At 52.9% G+C, this 16,968-nt stretch overlaps 1 protein-coding gene across 2 annotated transcripts in view; it reads right to left on the bottom strand.

Annotated features, from left to right (window-relative positions):
* Window positions 1–1,484: 1,484 nt before the first annotated feature.
* Window positions 1,485–16,968, bottom strand: part of VANGL2 (VANGL planar cell polarity protein 2) — a 30,822-nt gene continuing 15,338 nt past the window's right edge. For both annotated transcript variants that reach the window (XM_086393588.1, XM_086393587.1), the window contains exons 2-8: window positions 13,966–14,226; window positions 13,707–13,827; window positions 11,229–11,836; window positions 10,322–10,458; window positions 9,687–9,822; window positions 5,831–6,062; window positions 1,485–5,042 (exon numbers count right to left, since the gene is read on the bottom strand). In XM_086393588.1, the coding sequence (XP_086249714.1) occupies window positions 4,782–5,042; window positions 5,831–6,062; window positions 9,687–9,822; window positions 10,322–10,458; window positions 11,229–11,836; window positions 13,707–13,827; window positions 13,966–14,036 (1,566 nt within the window). In that variant the 5' untranslated portion in view covers window positions 14,037–14,226 and the 3' untranslated portion in view covers window positions 1,485–4,781. The remainder of the gene's footprint in view (window positions 5,043–5,830; window positions 6,063–9,686; window positions 9,823–10,321; window positions 10,459–11,228; window positions 11,837–13,706; window positions 13,828–13,965; window positions 14,227–16,968) is intronic.

Raw genomic sequence — 16,968 nt, 5'->3', positions numbered from 1 at the left:
GCTTAGTTACATGTGGAATCTTTCCAGACCAGGGATCAAATCATGTCCCCTTCATTGGCAGGATTCTTGACCACTGAACCACCAGGGAAATCCAGAAATTTTTTTTAACTCATTCTCACGAGACCTGACTGCAATTTTAAAGGGAGAAGTAAATATATGATCCTTTTTAACATGTCCCTATTCCCTGGTGGTTCAGTGGTAAAGAATCTGCCTGCAACGTGGGAGATGCAGGAGATGGGGGTTCGATCCCTGGGTCAGGAAGATACCCTGGAGGAGGAAATGGCAACCCACTCCAGTATTCTTGCCTGGAAAATTCCATGGACACCAGAGCCAGGCAAGCTGCATGAGTCGCAAGAGTCCATGGGGTGGCACAAGAGTCAGACACAACTGAGTGACTGAGCACACAGCACACAAATTGTATCATTAGTTCTTTATAATTCATTATTCATTCAATACACTTTTTAATTGAACACTGACTGTACGTGAAGAACTTACATAGATGCTAGGAATATGAACAAAGTAGAGAAAGTCCCTCCCCTCAAGAAAGTACTGTTACTGGTGTTGGTTCTTAAACAAATTACTTAAATTTCTTAAAGGTAGGCTCTCTGAGCTCCTTGGAAACCTGCTAGGGCTAACCTGTGCTCTGCTTGAGAACAGACCACACAGTCTTGTGTTAGGTTATCTGGCTTGTCACCTCCCTGTAACTCAGATCTTCCTCCAGGACAAGGACAAGGACAAGACTCTGGTCTTTGCATCCTCAGAGCATGGCAAAGGAGGGGGCAGGGGAGAAGAGGACAAAATCTAGTAGTAAATGGGTTAACTTCACACAGGGATGTTTACATTTGTTGGTTTTTTTATTTTTAACCTTAGAAAGAATTTTCTGTGCTAAGCATTTTGGCCGAAGTCACAGAGAAGCTTGGGTCTGGGTAGAGCTGAGAGAAAGCCCCTCATCTCTCAACAATAATTCCAGGGCTTGATTACAAGCACAGTGTCAACTGAAAATTCCCATTTTAAATAAATGACTCCTGCTGGAATATTCTTTTGTACAGTTATCTGAAAGATTAGAGAGATACTGGTAGAAATAAAGCAATCCTTAGAAATATGAGATACACTTCAGGAATGTGTCTTAGTAACATGTGAGAGGCTGTCACTATCGAATGAAATCATCAACTGTTCTCTGAAATTCCCATGCATCTACCCAGAAAGGAATCTTTCCCTCCTCCTTATCTTGACAACCACCCCAGAGAACAGCTAAGTCTTCACGTTCCCAAGTGTTTCTCTTCTCAGTATCAGAGTTCAGAATAAGCAGCTTCCTTTTTCATTCACCCTGAGAAGGGTGGAGCAGTGACGAGCTCACACTGCCCCCTCCTGGCCCACGCACTCCCTAACAAGGAACATACATTCACTCCCTGACCTTCTCAGGCCCCTTTCACTCCTGTTAAAAAAAAAAAAAGAAGAGAAAAAAAACAACAGAATGCCCCCACAAAAGTCAAATGCCTTTATTTTATATATAAAAAAAAATTTGTACAGTTTTAATTCCTATGTTTAAGAAAAAAAAAAAAAAACCTAAAATTGCCATAATGTTTAGATCCACTGCAAACTGTAAAAACAAGCTTTTTATATATTAAAAAAAAAAGAATTTACATTTTACAACTTTCTACATGCATGCACAAGGTCTCAGCTCTGTAACCCAAAAAAAGGGGGGAAAAAAATCTAGATCCAACAGTGGAAAATTCTACATTTACAATCTCACTTGGAAGGAACTCAAAAAGCCCCCTTCCTTGCACACACAAAAGAACAAATCACAACAATCACACACCAGGACCAACTCCATCAGCAGATGCTGCCCCGTGGGGAAGGCAGAAGAAAGAGAAGACAGACTGACAGACACCACAGAGGGGCAAAGGGAGCTCATCCAGGCCCAGAAGAGAAGGACAGAGGCTTCAACTCTGGGAAACAGCTGTTTCAGATGAGAAGGGATCCCAATGTCTCATCACAGGTATTGCAACAGGGTTGGCAACAGGACTGAAGTGGGGAGGGGAAGTGAAAAGGAAAGGGCTGAGATGGGCGGGGTGCGGTGGGAAGAAAAAAGGAGAGGCGAGAGGGAAATAAACAACAGAAATAGAGAGCACGAACAGGAGCGGAAGAGACAGGGACCAGTGGGGACAGCGGCAGAGTGGCGAGGTAGGCGCAGGACTGAGGCACAGCATCCGGGTGTGGAGGAGAGGACCACCGGCCTTCCCAGGCGGTGGAAAGGAAGGCCTGGGAGCTGTGGCGGGGACGAGCTAGGACGCCATGGGGCCACAGAAAAGAGCACTGGAGAGACGCAGCCACAGCATCCGTGATGACAGTATGCGGGGTGGGGGTGGTAATGGGTGGGCACACCTCCACGAGGGAAGGATGAGAAAATCCAGCCTGTGATGGGACAGACAGAGTGGGGGACACTGGTCAGAGGGACCGAGGCAGCTACAAACCCTACCTCAGTTCACAGTATGGAGACAACTTCCCATACAGGAGAAGCAAAAGACAAACACAGCCATACACGTGACAGTTCATCCTGACATTTTAAAAAATAACAATAACAGTAATCAAAGAAGACAAGGATACCACAGTTCTGACGCAAAGGACCAAAACACTACCAGTCTCAGTCACAGCCCTTAGTGCTTAGAGAGAGAGTTGGGGGGCGGGAGGGGGGAATGCCTTTTTGTTTTAGTTAAAAGGAATGAAAAAATCACAGTGATTAAAAAACATGGCAGGTTCTTAAAATAAACACTCCCCCACCCCTCATCTAGGGCAGCAACTATGATCACAAATACTTTCCCTCTCCCCACCCAACTCTTCCCCAAACCACACCACATCCCACTCCTGCCCACAACGGCAGTGACCCCAGTCACCATCCAGGCCCCGTTTTCCAGGATAGTGAGGTATTTAGAAATGTGACCCAGAAGGGATTCCTCTGAAACCAGGTCTTTGAAGAAAAGAAAAAAAAAATACCTTCCCAGACCCCCAGGACAGGATGTGTATCACTCGGGCTTACCCTCAAACCCACAGCCCCAGCCCAAGGCTGCCCTCCAGGCCCTGCCTAAGTCAGCCGTGTAACCCACCCGTGTGCAGACAAGGTAAGCACTGGCTGAAGAGCCCTTCTCGAGGAAGTGGTGTGTGGACAGATGTGCTTTTCCAGAAAGGACGGCAGGACAAACAGTCCCCAGGCTCCATCACACCCAGGGTTGCCAATACAGAGAAGAAGCCTCTCCGGTAAGAGATCAATGGGGGTCTTATCCCAGGGTGCCCTCTGCAAGGCAAGAACCAATGAGTTTTCCAGGGAGAGATGGGCCTACAAAGGGGCCTTGTGAGTTACTCTGAGGACGGGCCCAGGGACTGCTCCAGCCGGGCCACGAGGACACTCCCCGACCTGGGTGCTGGCTGGAGGTATGTGAGTACTCCTTAGTTCTATTCCCCTTGGCTAAAACTACATTATTTAGGGATGTCTGATTTCAAGGCTCAGATTTACAGTGAAATTAAGTATTAGAAGGCCAGCAACTTTTGCTCAAAATGAGAGTGAACCTCTCAAGAATTCAGATTGGGTGCAAAGACTATGGAAGCTAAATGGGGTGAGGGGCTAAGTACCCAACAAAGGCAGCAATCTTGGTCCCTCACCCCTTACAGAGGGAGACCAGAGCCCAGAAAACCAGGCAGAGAGGGAACGGGGCGGGGGGACCCTGGCCAGCCAAGGAGAAGAGACCCCTGAGGCAAAGAAGTGGACTTAAGGCAGGGGATGAGGAGGAGCTGCTGGCTACCCCCCCAAAAAGAGATGAGGCAACAGGTCTCTGGAGCTGAGAGAAGAGACAGCAAAATGGGGGGGGGGGGGTGGCTGGTGAAGAAAAGAAAAACGTTTGTCTGAGACCACTGGGGTGGGTCAGGGTCCAGCCAAGCCACTAAATCTGTACAGAAGTCCACGTGGCACCCTTCACCAGGAAGGGGGAGACCCACCCCAGCACGGTGGGAGCAAAGGTGTGGGCAGTTCAGAGGGTATTGGTCAGCGATGTTCACGGGGCTCTCTCCCGACCTTCCCCAAGGGGCTGCCTAGGAAAGACCCCGTGGAAGAAAAGTACTGCCCCCCAGGGCCCAGGAACTTCCCCTGCTCTGAACATGTGGATGGGGAAGAGGTTCAAAGAGCTGGAAGCAAACAACCCTGGTGGGGAGGCTCCAACTCGGGTTGTGTGGGAGGACACAGGGGGGTCCCTGCTTAAGAATTCCGGGTTTGCTCAGGTGGGGTGAGCCAACGGGGGAGCAGGTCCATCTGCCGCCAGGAGGCTGCGGGCAGCACTGCCCGGGGGTTTGGCACTGCGGCTCTCTGGAGTCAGATCTGCGCCCCCCCGCAACCCCCAAAGAAATCATTTGGGGAACCACTGGAGAGAACTGCTCTAAGAACCTGGGTTCGAGTGGGGCTCTGCCGGGCCCTTCCAGAAGAGACTGTTGGCGGGGAAAGGAGAGGGCGAGAGGCACTGATTCCTGCAGGGCCCGGAGTGACACAAAAGTGAGGGGGTGGGAGGAGGGAGGGGGACTTCCCAGGCACTGTTGACGGCAGGATGGTCTCTCCAGGTTCGCAAGGGGTAAGTAAAGACCGGGGAGGAGACGGGACGGGGAGGGGGGTAATTCAAGTAAAAAAAACACTAGAGCAAGAGGAAGAAGGGCGGCGGGGACGCGGCAGGGCCTGGGAGCCACTCCCCCACCGCCGCCGCAGGAGCCCCCCGCGCCTCCCAGGCCCTCTGCCGCTGCAGTCACACTGAGGTCTCGGACTGCAGCCTCATGACAAACTTGTGCGACTTGGGGTCCACAAATTCCTCGGAGAGTTTGAAGAATGGGACCTTCTTGGTGCTGACCACCAGGCTGAAGTCCTGGCGTTTCAAGAGGAAAACAATGCCATCCTTGAGCCCATTGGTTACCGGCTCCTCGCTCACAAGTGTCCACTGTTTGGCCAGCCAGCGTTCCTTGTGATACTGGATGGTGGGTCCAGCCGCCAGGTACCGCTCCAGGAAGGCCTGAGGAAGCGAAAGGGGACTTCTCAGGAAGTTTTCCCTCCCACCTACCCACCTCCCCTTTACCCCTCTGGGGGTAAAGCTTCCAAAGACCACCAAGATGTCCCAAGCTCACTCTATGCAAACGATCTCAGAATGTTAGAGCAGGAAAGAGCCTGAGATCATCTGCCTGGGACCCTGGTTTATCAATGCAGGAGCGGGAGCCCACAGCGGTGGTGTGGCTCAGCAGGGTCAGGTCTAGGACTGGCTCTCCTGACCCCTACATCTCCTGCTCTTCCCAGGTACCTGCTATGACCTGGGAGAACCCTCCCTTGTCCTCCTTCCTCTTTCTGCTCGAGTGGGTAGCACTCAGCAGAGCTGCACCAGCAGAAAGCTAGAGGCCTCACAGTTGAAGTGCAACATCTGTAGTGACCTGTTCCCCAAAGATGGCTCAGGGGAGGCAATTCTAGGAAGCTGGCCACAGAACTGGACGGTGGAACTGGCTCAAAAAGAGCATACAGCAAACAACATCTGGTGGGAGTTTGGATCTGAAAATTCTGGAACCTCTACAGAGATGAGAAATAGGTCTCAGTTATTCCCCAAATGGTCTGCAAACTCCCTCTTCTCAGCACCTAAGAATGCTACCCCATTCAGAGATGGAGGAGATGGAGTAGGGATAAGAGACTGTAAGGAGGTAGGGACAGGAGAGGGATGGAGGATAGGGAAGGAAGTGAAAGAATCAGGGAGAGGAAGCAGAAGGGAAGGGGCCAGAGTCAGGGAGAGAGAAAGGATGCTGGGGCAGGTGGGCCGACCTTGGGCGTCATGTCGTGTGTGATGCAGAACTCAAGGTGCTGTAGGATGCTCTCCATGGTGTGGTAAGGCTGCTGCTTGGTCGTGCGAAGGTACTTCTGCATGGCACGGGCCATGGATGCAAAGATGGCCTGGGCCGCCTCCCGGGGGTCCATCACCTCCCTGGGGTTCTTCTGCTCCTCTTCCTGCAGCCGCTTAATGTGAGTGAAGGCCTCCTCCACTGCCACCACAAGCCTGGGGGAGACAAGGGGTGTGGACCAGGCTCCCACCTCTCATCTTCCCCCCAGCTTCAGCCCTCCAGCAGCCTGAGAGAGGTCAGGCCTCTGTGCTCTGCCTGAAGCTATAGGCTCTCATCTGGACTCAAGAACCAGGCTTTGGAGGCTGTGTTTGTGCATATGAGAATGCATGTGTATGGGTGGGAGGAAGAGGGTCTTCACCCCTCTAGAAGTAGGAAACAGCTGTAGAGCTCAGTGAGCCCAGCCCACAACCCATAGAGGACAATTCAGTGTCAAAGAGAGAGACAACTATAGATTGAACCCTAGAAAAAGCCTTCTTAATTAAGAGCCCCCCTGAACTGCACTTCAGTGGGTGAAACATTATTAGATACAACTACATCAAAATCACACATGTCTATTCAACCGTGATAGCATGAGCAACATTAACTAACACCTGAGGTGGGCAAAGGTAAGGCAAAACACTGTGCTACAAATCAGGAGGGAAAAGGTAAGAACATAATAGAAAATGGGCCAGGAAGTGAACTAATAATTCATAAGAGACCTGAAAGGCTGAGAAAAGATGACGCTGTTACTAGACAGTACCAAGAAAATTAAACGCTAACAGGATACTACTTATTCATCAAAATGGAAAAAAATTAGGCAAATGACTATCATCCAAATACTGGTCAGGATGTTGAAAGTATTCTCTGAGTACTAGACAGCAATAAGATGCAACAAACCAGATATACAGACAGAGTGAATCTCAAAAATATGTTAGTAAGAAGGAAGCAGGAAAAAGAAGCCCGTTTACATTAAAAGTATAGAGACGTGCAAACGAACACCAGTATTGGGGAAACCCAGGAACCTGGGGACTTCAAGTAGCTTAGGATAGCATTCTGGGCCAAGTACACATGTGGATCTGTGTGATTCTGCTGTATCTCTGTTTATTCTTTTGTCTCCCTGAGGGTCTCAATAAAGTTCCTTTAGAAAAGATCCCTTTGTCTGAGGTGAACAAGGGGAAAAGTTTTCTCTTGTTTACAACCAAGGTAATGGGGAAGGAAAGGGTCCCCTATGGTAGCAGCAGCCCAGGAGATCCAGAGATCATGGTCAAGGCAGAAGGCAGAGGAGGTAGGAACTTTTCCAGCTTCCTTCCCACAGCAACTGGAGACTTGCTGAAATGTCACAGAAATGGGACTGCTGATCTTCCATCTACTGCAGCCTCGTGTAAAAACAGGATCAGATGCTGGAGAAAAGGGAACCCTCTTGCACTATTGGTGGGAATGTAAAGTGATACAGCCACTACAGAGAACTGTATGGAGACTCCTTAAAAAATTAGGAATAAAACTTCCATATGATCCAGCAATCCCACTATTGAGTGAATACCCTGAGAAAACCATAATTCAAAAAGACACATGTACCCCAATGTTCATAGTAGATACTAGTACATACAATAACTAGGACATGGAAGCCACCTATTTGTCCATCAACAGAGATAAAGATGTGGTATGTATGTGTGTGTGTGTGTGTATATATATATAATGGAATATTACTAGGCCATAAAAAAGAATGAATCTGAGTCAGTTCTAGTGAGGTGGCTAAACCTAGATCCTGTTATACAGAGTGAAGTAAGTCAGAAAGAGAAAAACAAATAAAGTATATTAATGTATATATATGGAATCTAGAAAATGGTATTGATGAATCTATTTGCAGGGAAGGAATGAAGATACAGATATAGAAAATGAACTTTTGGACACACTGGAGAAAGGAAAGAGTGGGATGAACAGAAAAAGTAGCACTGACATATACACACTGCCATGCATAAAACAGATAGCTGGTGAGAAAGTGCTGAATAACCCAGGAAATCCAGCCTGGTGCTCCCTGGTGACTTAGAGGGTAGGCTAGGGGGAGAGGAGAGAGGCGATATATGCATGTTTATGGCCGATCTCTGCCACTTTCTGCACCTTCTGGCAGAAATCAGAAATCACTCTATGGCCGAAAGTGAAGAGGAACTAAAGAGCCTCTTGATGAAGGTGAAAGAGGAGAGGGAAAAAGCTGGCTTAAAACTCAACATTAAAAAAACTAAGATCATGGCATCTGGTCCCATCACTTTATGGCAAATAGATGGAGAAACAATGAAAACAGTGACAGATTTTATTTTCTTGGGCTCCAAAATCACTGCAGATGGTAACTGCAGCCATGAAATTAAAGGACACTTGCTCCTTGGAAGAAAAGCTACGACCAACTTCAGTTCAGTTCAGTCACTCAGTCGCGTCCAACTCTTTGCAACCCCATGAACCGCAGCACGCCAGGCCTCCCTGTCCATCACCAACTCCCAGAGTCCACCCAAACCCATGTCCACATGACCAACCTAGACAGCATATTAAAAAGCAGAGACATTAGCTTCGCCAACTAAGGTCCGTATAAGTCAAAGCTATGGTTTTTCCAGTAGTCATGTATGGATGTGAGAGTTGATCTATAAAGCTGAGCACTGAAGAATTGATACTTCTGAACTGTGGTGTCAGAGAAGACTCTTGAAAGTCCCTCAAGGAGATCACACCAGTCAATCATAAAGGAAATCAGTCCTGAATATTCACTGGAAGGACTGATGCTGAAGCTGAAACTCCAGTACACCTGAAACTCCAATACTTTGGCTACCTGACTCATTGGAAAAGACCCTGACGCTGGGAAAGATTGAAGGCAGGAGGAGAAGGGGATGACAGAGGATGAGATGGTTGGATGGCATCACCGACTCAATGGAAGAAGGTACAGGGTCAGGGCTACCTTCCTCCTTCGAAGCCTGGAGATCATGTGTGAGGAAGGGCAGAGTCCCAAGACCCTCTGTTCCTCCCCTGTAGAAATACCAACAGATGAAGGGCCCTGGCAAGCAGTCGACACCAAGAAAGAATCTTCAGGCATGAACAGCATTCACATAACAATGTGAACAGGAAAAAAGGAAGCATGAGGACAGTGTTTAAGAATTTACCAAGATACGGGCACTAGAACCTCATTTTTTGCAGATAAAAATGTACCATCTGCTGAGCAAGCCTCCAAGATCTCCTGGAAGGAGGGCTGGTCCAGCCTCAGTCCCTGCCACTGCCAGGGAGGCTCACGGCCTTTAACGGTCCCTGCCCCACTGTGCAGGCAGAAGGCCCCATCCACCTCCACGAGATCCCCGTCCCCTGGTCATCCAATAATCTTGGTATGTTTTGCAGAGGTAATGAAAGTGCCAAGTTGGCTGACTTTAAAATAAGGAGATTACTCTCCAGCTGGTGGCAGAAGTCAGAGACCTGGTCTTGCTGGCCTCAAGGAAAACTGCCTATGGGTCCAGGTGACCAGGAATTGATTCTGCCAGCAACCAGTGAGCTTGGAAGGGGACTCGGGCTAAAACTAGATTTGTTCTCGATTTCAGCCCGTGAACCCTGAGTGGAGGAGGGTTCAGCTCACCTGCGCCTGACTCTCAGGACTGCAAGACAATAAGTGTGAGTTGTTTCACAGCGCCCAGTTCATGGTGACTTGTTAAGGCAGCAACAGAAAACCAACGCACACATCACATCCACATCATCATCGGTTACAGAAGCTAGGTGGTCCTCCTCTCCCCAGCCTCCCCAGCAGCCCCCCAGCCCCACTCCTCCCCAAGACCCACCTGGCCCTCCGCTTGCGCACCCTCCGCTCATGCTCGGCCTCCTCGTAGTAGTACTCATTGTGGCTGTTGTCCCGCCTGCGGGCCGCCGCTGCGATCACAGCTCGGGACTGACCCGTGGAGTTGTTGGTACTGTTTTCTGCGCAGAAGCAGGAGAGAGAGAGGCTGGTCCCTTCAGAGTGCCGCCTTGATTCCCACTCCAGGAAGGCTGGGGCCAGCCCCCCGACATGTCCAGAGGAAGCCGTGTCCACCCCCAGAAACACCGCCCTTTCCCATCCCTCCTGGCCACAACGTCTGGGCGAGGCCCACAGGAAGGCCGCCAGGAGGGCACCAGAGAGCAGGAGTCCCGCACGGGCTCCTCCCCAGGGCGGGAGGTTCGGGCCTCCGAGAGCGAGGGCTGAGGAGCAGACACAGCGGAACCAGAGCAAGGGACACACCGTAGCATAAAGGGAAAGACAGCAGACTCAGCAGCTAAAACCAGCCACCTGGTGTGGAGGGAGAGGACAGAACAGGAGGGGCTGGGACACAGTCCGAGGAAGGAGAAAGCACGGGAAGATGGGAGAAAGAGGAACGGGAGGCAGGAACTTGGGAGTCCTGCTTGGGAGGAGACCAGGAGGCCAAGGAGCAGGGCCGCTCACCCTCTCCGAGGGAATACACCTTGAAGCCAGACACTTTCTTGGCCAGGACGGACTTGGGCAGGTTGAGGAGGGCAGGGTTGTAGACAGGGAAGTCATGGTAATACTTCTCCAGGATCCACACTGCCACACGCTGGATGCTGTGGGGGAGACGGCAGGAGGGAGAGGCAGAGAAGACAGACAAGGGGTGCAGGGGAGGGACACAGCAGGGCAGGTCAGCAGGGCAGGAGAAGACAGAGGGCCGGGACAAGCTGCTTCCAAGAAGCCTGGCTCAGGGCCTGCGGTCTACTCACCAGGCCCCTAAGCCTTCCCCAGGGCTGGGCCTGCTACTCCTTCCCTGCTGTGCTGAAGCCCAGGGGAGAAAGGGCAGGGGGCCAGGATCCCCAGTCAGGGGTCACCTCCTCCCCTCCAGCATTCCCCTCAAGATTCCCTGCAGGATTGATGACAATCTGGGTGGCCAGGGGGGCCTCCTGCCCACAAGTCTGGGGGGCCGAAGAACCTTCCTCGTCATCTTTTCCCTGGGGGGGGCCCTTCCTCTGGCCAGCTCATCTCAGTGACTGCTCACTGAGTGCCCTCAAAAGACTGTGCCTCCAAGAGCTAGAAACGTGGTGATTCCAGAGAATCACACCTATCTCGTCTTTGGTCCATCCCTCTATAAGATCCCCAATCTCTGTTCATCTATTCACTCCCAGCTCCTAACTCCCACCCTATCTGCTCCAGGACCCTCAGCATGCTCCCACCATCAAGCAGCAAACACTGCTGAAAACCTAGAATGTGCAGAGCACACAACTGCCCACCCAGCCCTCCGAGCGCGCCACCTCCGGCCCGCCATCACACCCCGCCGCCCTGCGCCCTGCAGCCCCCTCCGCCCCCGCCCCAGGCCGGGCTGCCTGTCCCCACGCGCCGGCACCTGAGATGGCCCACGTTGTAGAAGCGGCTGGCCCCGTCGGTGGAGCGCACGACCTTGAGCGTGAACTGCGGCTGGAGCTGGCGCAGCTCCAGCAGGACCACGGCCAGGTAGTGCACAAAGAGCAGGGCATCCACCAGGGACACGGCAAACTGCACCACGCCCTGGTAGCTGCGCTCGCGGGCGTCCAGAATGCGAACACCGTAGAAGAGCCAGTAGGACACGACGAGCAGGAAGACGAGCACCATGAGCAGGGCGCGCAGCACGAAGACGCGGGGCAGAGAGGCCTTGGGCCGGCGGAAGAACAGGGCCCAGCTGCCCAGCAGCAGGATGAGCAGCTTGAAGGCCACGGAGATGAAGAGGCCTTCGCAGGCCGTCCCGCACGGCTCCAGCTCCTCCCGCCACAGCAGTGGGGGCAGCAGCAGGAAAGCCAGAGGCGTGAGGAAAGAGAGCAGGGCCAGCGTAGCCCCCGCCGCCACACCCAGGTGCCGGGAGCAGTCCAGAGGGACGCTGTCTTCCATGTCCTTGGCGATTCGCGTGAGGTCATCGTGGGAGATGCTGTGCTCCGAGGTGCCGGTTACCACTGTGGTCGTCTCCCCCCAGTTGTCATCCTACAGCCGGAGCGGCCGTGGTGATGGGGAAGAAGAGGAGGAGGCAGGGACATGGGAGAAGAGGTGAGTGGGAAGAAGACAGAGAGCAAAGCAGGGAGAGGAGAAAAGAGGGTAATCAACACACACGCAGCCATCCAAGTATTTACTGAGCTCCACTGTCAGAGGAGCCTGGCGGGCTACAGTCCATGGAGTCACAAAGAGTCGGACCCAACTGAGAGACTAACACTTTCCCTGCATGCCCAAGTCTGGCCTCTGCAGGGATGGCACATCTGAGACCTGGGCCTTCGGGGAGCTTCTTGCCGTCAGCCAACCAGGAAAAACCTGCACATACACCCTCAGAACAGGGGGTCCAAGAGAGACGCCAGGGAGCTGCTCAGTCAGAGAATGGGATCTGAGGTCAGACTCCCAGGCAAAGCAGGCAGGCTCGAGCAACCCACTTGCAAGGCCAGGATGAACCATGCTGTGCTGTGCTAAGTCGCTTCAGCCATGTCCAGCTCTTTGCGACCCTGTGGACTGTAGCCCATCAGGCTCCTCTGTCCATGGGGTTCTCCAGGCAAGAATGCTGGAATGGGTTGCCATGCCCTCCTCCAGGGAATCTTCCCAACCTAGGGATCAAACCTGAGTCTCTTACATCTCCTGCATTGGCAGGTGGGTTCTTTACCACTGGGGTTCTACCTGGGAAGCCCAAGGCCAGAGTAGGCCATAAGTACCTATCCTCGGAGTACGGAGAGGTACTCGAGTATCTGGTTAAGGGAGTGACCTGACCAAGGCAGCATGGGGGAGAGAAGAGGACATTGAGAAGGGATGGGGAAGGTGAGAGACTAGTGCAGGGCATGCAAGACATGGTGCAGACTCAGGGCCACTCTGGGTCTCTGGTCTGCCTGGCTGGCTCTTCTGGCCCATCTGAATGCCCACCACATGGGCATTTCCCCAAGGAAAGCGGAGTCTGAACAGAAGGCGGAAAGTGGAGGCACTGCCTGTCTCAGCTCAGGGAACCCGTGAGTAACCACAGCCACTAGACCTACACATGTGCTCCAAGTTTCGAGAGCCTGGGCACACCCCCCAACAACAGAAGAGTTGATCAGGCTCACTTCAAGAACTCAGGAGGCCAGGTCTCTGGGAGAAGACGGGATTGGGAAAGAGGGAGAAAGATCATTTTCCTCAGGTACTGATCTGCTTCCAAGCCCCAGGAATCCCCAGGGTCGGTCATAGAGATGTCTCATGAGGTCCCCAGCTCCCTAAGATGCTCCCAAGGAGGCATGGACCACCTCAGTCACCCCAAATCCTGCCTCTTCCCTCTTCTAGCACTGGGCGCTGCCTCCTGCCCTCCCTGCCAGGGGCACACAGTGGGCCAGAGAGGCCGGAGCAAGAACAACCAGCAGAAAACCCCCTCCCATCTCCCCAAGCTCACTTCCTCCCCTTTCTCCATCAACTCCTCCCTCTGACTAGCGGGTGCTATTCTACAGTCCGACACCAGAGGGCACCAGAGTGCCCAAGGGAAACTGGGCTGCCACACCTCCAGCCCCCACCCACCACCGTCCTCCCACTCCAGATTCCCAGTGCCCTAACTGGTTGGCGTGAGCCCAGAGAAGAGGCAATTCCCATTACACAGCCCGGGTCACATGAGTCATAAAAGATGACGGAGGCTGCTGCTTCCAAAGGGATCTCTGAATTCTACCAAGATTCTACAGAATTCTACTGAGACGAGGTCCTACCTTGGGACCCTTAACAGAAGTATGACCCAAAATGCCCTCCTCTCTCTGTCGAAAGAGGCCAGGTTGCCAGTCCCTTCCCCTTTTGGATGGACCTCCAGCTTCTCGAGGGATCCGAGTGGAAACACCTGGTCCAGACCTCAGCCCATGACGCTCACCCGCTCATCCCCTCTCGTGGACTCATTGTCCAGCAGGGGCTCCCCTGGAGCCTGGATCGTCACCGACTTGTCCCCCCGGCTTCCGTCTCGGCTCTTAGAGCGGTGTCGGTCCCGGCGGTCCCTGCAGCAGAAGGCCAGGGGAAAGGGCACGGAAGGTCAAGGGGAGGACCCGTGCTTCTCAGCGGCCAGCTTCAGCCCGCCAGCCCTGTGGTGCTCCCACCCCGCTCCCCGACCTGCGTCAGCCCTCATGCACACACACCTGTGCTTGCGGGAGCTGCGGGAGTGGCCAGACTTGTAGGAGTAGCCCGAGTACTGGGACTCGGTGTCCATGGCGTCCGAACGCCGCGCCTTGTAGCGCTCCAGGGCCACAGGCTGGGGCCTTCTGGGGGGCCCCCCTGCCACCTCCTTCAGCACCGGCTTCTTCAGGCCAAGGGGCACCTTCAGGAAATCAACCGTCACCCTGAGGGACTCTATTTTGCTGGACAGGTGGGCTTGTCTCAGAGAAAATCAAGCGGCGCTCCTGAGGAAAAGAAGCAGCTGGTCAGGGTGGGGCTGGAGCTCTCTGTGGGGTCAGAGCAGAGAGGGAAGCCGTGCCCAGGAAGCAGCCGCAGGAAGCTCAGGGGAGCCTCGCTCCCACCTGAGAATGCACCCCCCCCCAGGCTCCTGCTCTCTCCAGTGAGCCCAGTTCCTCCTGCCCTGCCTCCTAGAAAGAGCAGCCCCAGACTGTGCCCCAGGGTGGGGGAAGATGACAGCAAAGGCCACCCAGAATGACCCAACTCTGGACCCCCTGCAGGGGAGAGCTGGGCAGCACTTTCCTATTCTCAGCCAGGAACTGGAGAACGTGGGTTCTGGCCAGGCCAACTGGCTGGCCCAGCGTAGACCACAGCAGGAGGCAGCTAGCTTCAGTCCAGAGGCTACCCCAGGCCTCTCATCTCCTCCCATTCTTAATGTCTGAGTGCCCACAGGGGGCTGCCTACGGCTGCTTCTCTTGGCGTTGTCTCCCCTGCATGTATGTCAAACATACCCACAGTTACTGTGAGGTTAAGCTGGCTGCTCCCCTTAAGGCTGTGTGTGTGTGTGTGTGTGTGTGTCTGTGAGTGGCCTAACTTGTGCGCATGCACAAATGTGCTCACATGGCCAGGGTGAAGAATGTAAACTACAAATCACGTGGTGAGGGGCAGGAGGGGAAGGTAAGCAGAAACCGTTCTCTAAAAACCTGACATCCTGAACCAGGCAATGTCAGGAGCTTGTCTGACGGCTGTGGATCAAGGGGCAGCGTCTTTCTTCTACATTTCCACCTTCCAGTTCAGCAGAGGAAAGGACCTCTCCTTCTCCCGTCCTCCCTAACTCTCACTCAACCCTGCTTACCACCTCACAACCCAGCCCTGACCCCTTCACAAAAGGCCCCTTCACCCCCAGCACCCAGTGGTACATCCCTGGGCACTGAGCAGTTATTTCCCACCTTCACTCACTGAGTCATCACCTCTTGTTTAGGCCCCATCTAGAAACCATATCCCCTGCCAAGCCTTGAGTACAGTGGGGAAGAAACCCCGGATTCACGGCCCGGCAGGGTTGGTGCATGTAAACAGGGGCATATAAACAACTAACTACATCAGTGATGAAAGGAGAAGGATGAGGACAGAATGACAGACAAGCCTGGGGAGCAGGGCTCCTTTAAACTGAGTGGTTCTGGAAAATCTGAGGAAACACCAACCAAGCCTGAAGGAGCACAGGGGCTAAGCAGGTAGAGTGGAGGGGAAAGCCTGCAGAGCAGACAGCCACCCACAGGAAGGCCAAAGGCAGCAGAGAGTTGGGTGGCTCAGTGGAGCCAACTGGGTGTGAGGAAGGGAGAGGCTAATGGAAAGTGAGGCTGCAGAGGTGGCCAGGGGTAGGGGTATTGCAAACCCCATGGGTCGGGGAAAGTGTGCATGCATGCTAAGTTGCTCAGTCACGTCAGACTCTTTTCGACCCCATGGACTATAGCCCACCAGGCTCCTCTGTCCATGGAAGCCGCCAGGCAAGAATACTGGAGTGGGTTGCCATGCCCTCCTCCAGGGCATCTTCCCGATTCAGGGATCAAACTCGCGTCTCCTGTGACTCCTGCAGTGCAGGCGGATTCTTCACTGCTGAGCCACGGGGGAAGCCCCGGGTTGGGGGAAGAGCTGGATTAATTCAGTGGGAAGCCTGCGAAGGGTTTTAGCTCTCCAGACAGAGACTGGAAAGAAGGGAAGGCAGAAGTAGGGAGACGAGGAAGGAGGTAACTGCAGTGATGGGGCAGAGCAGCAGAGGAGGTGTGAAATGGTCACATTCATGACACATGTTGGGCAGGACCAGCAGGACTTAATTGGACTGGCGGAGGGGGAGGGGAGCATCAAGATCTCTGGCCTGAGCATGAGAGAAGGTGTCAGTGCCATTATCAGGTGGGAAGGCTGGGGAGGAATTGGTGAGTTTGGTTTCCGGCATGCTGAGTTCATGGCTGTGAGACAGGCAGTTAAACAGGCAGCTGAGTGTCAGAGGAGCTAGACTCAGAAAAGAGTCTGAGCTGGAGGTATGGATGGTGTGCAAGGTCAAGGGAATGAATGGGATCACCCAGTGAGAGGGTTAAATAGGGGGTCCCTTAGAACTCCAACATGTAAACATGTCCGAGGACACAGAACAGGCAAAGGGGTGAGGCCATGAGGCCAGAGGAGCAAGGAGACCAGAAGAGTGGGCTCTCATGCAGCCAAGAATTACTGTTTCAAGGTAGGAACAAAATCAGCCAGGTCAAGTGCTGCCACAAGGTCAATTATGCTAAGAACTGAAATGAATTTGCTTTATGTAGTTGTTAACTTTTCTCCAACCGAACTGAACCATCAGTAACTTCAGAATAAGAACCATGATTGGTATGGACCTGTATCCACCACCTTTCCACTGGCACACGGCTAGTAACTGATAGCGCCTGACTCTCAGGGAAACTGCAAACACTGCAGGGAGAGGAAATAGATGCTACCTCATTCGTTTATCTTCCTCACAGAGGTACGTGGAGACACTCCATGGCCAGGTGACGTTTGTCCACAGCCCCATATCAAGACAAGTATGTGACAAAGACACACGCAGGCAACGGAGACAATATCTCAACCCACCCACCCTAAACCCTTCTAGAAACCTTTGCCACAAACAAGGCCCTATTCACCTTCTTATCTGCAAATTATGTTGGACTCCTCTACCCCATCTCCCAAGAACCCATTCTACTGGTCTCGTCCCTGATAGAGTTCAGACACAT

This window comes from Bos grunniens, chromosome 3, assembly GCF_055505025.1.
Source record: "Bos grunniens cultivar Pamir isolate PY7600 chromosome 3, Bosgru_T2T1.0, whole genome shotgun sequence".
Taxonomy (NCBI): Eukaryota; Metazoa; Chordata; class Mammalia; order Artiodactyla; family Bovidae; genus Bos; species Bos grunniens.
The sequence above is the reverse complement of the archived record's forward strand: the minus strand, read 5'-3'. Positions and strand labels throughout refer to the sequence as shown.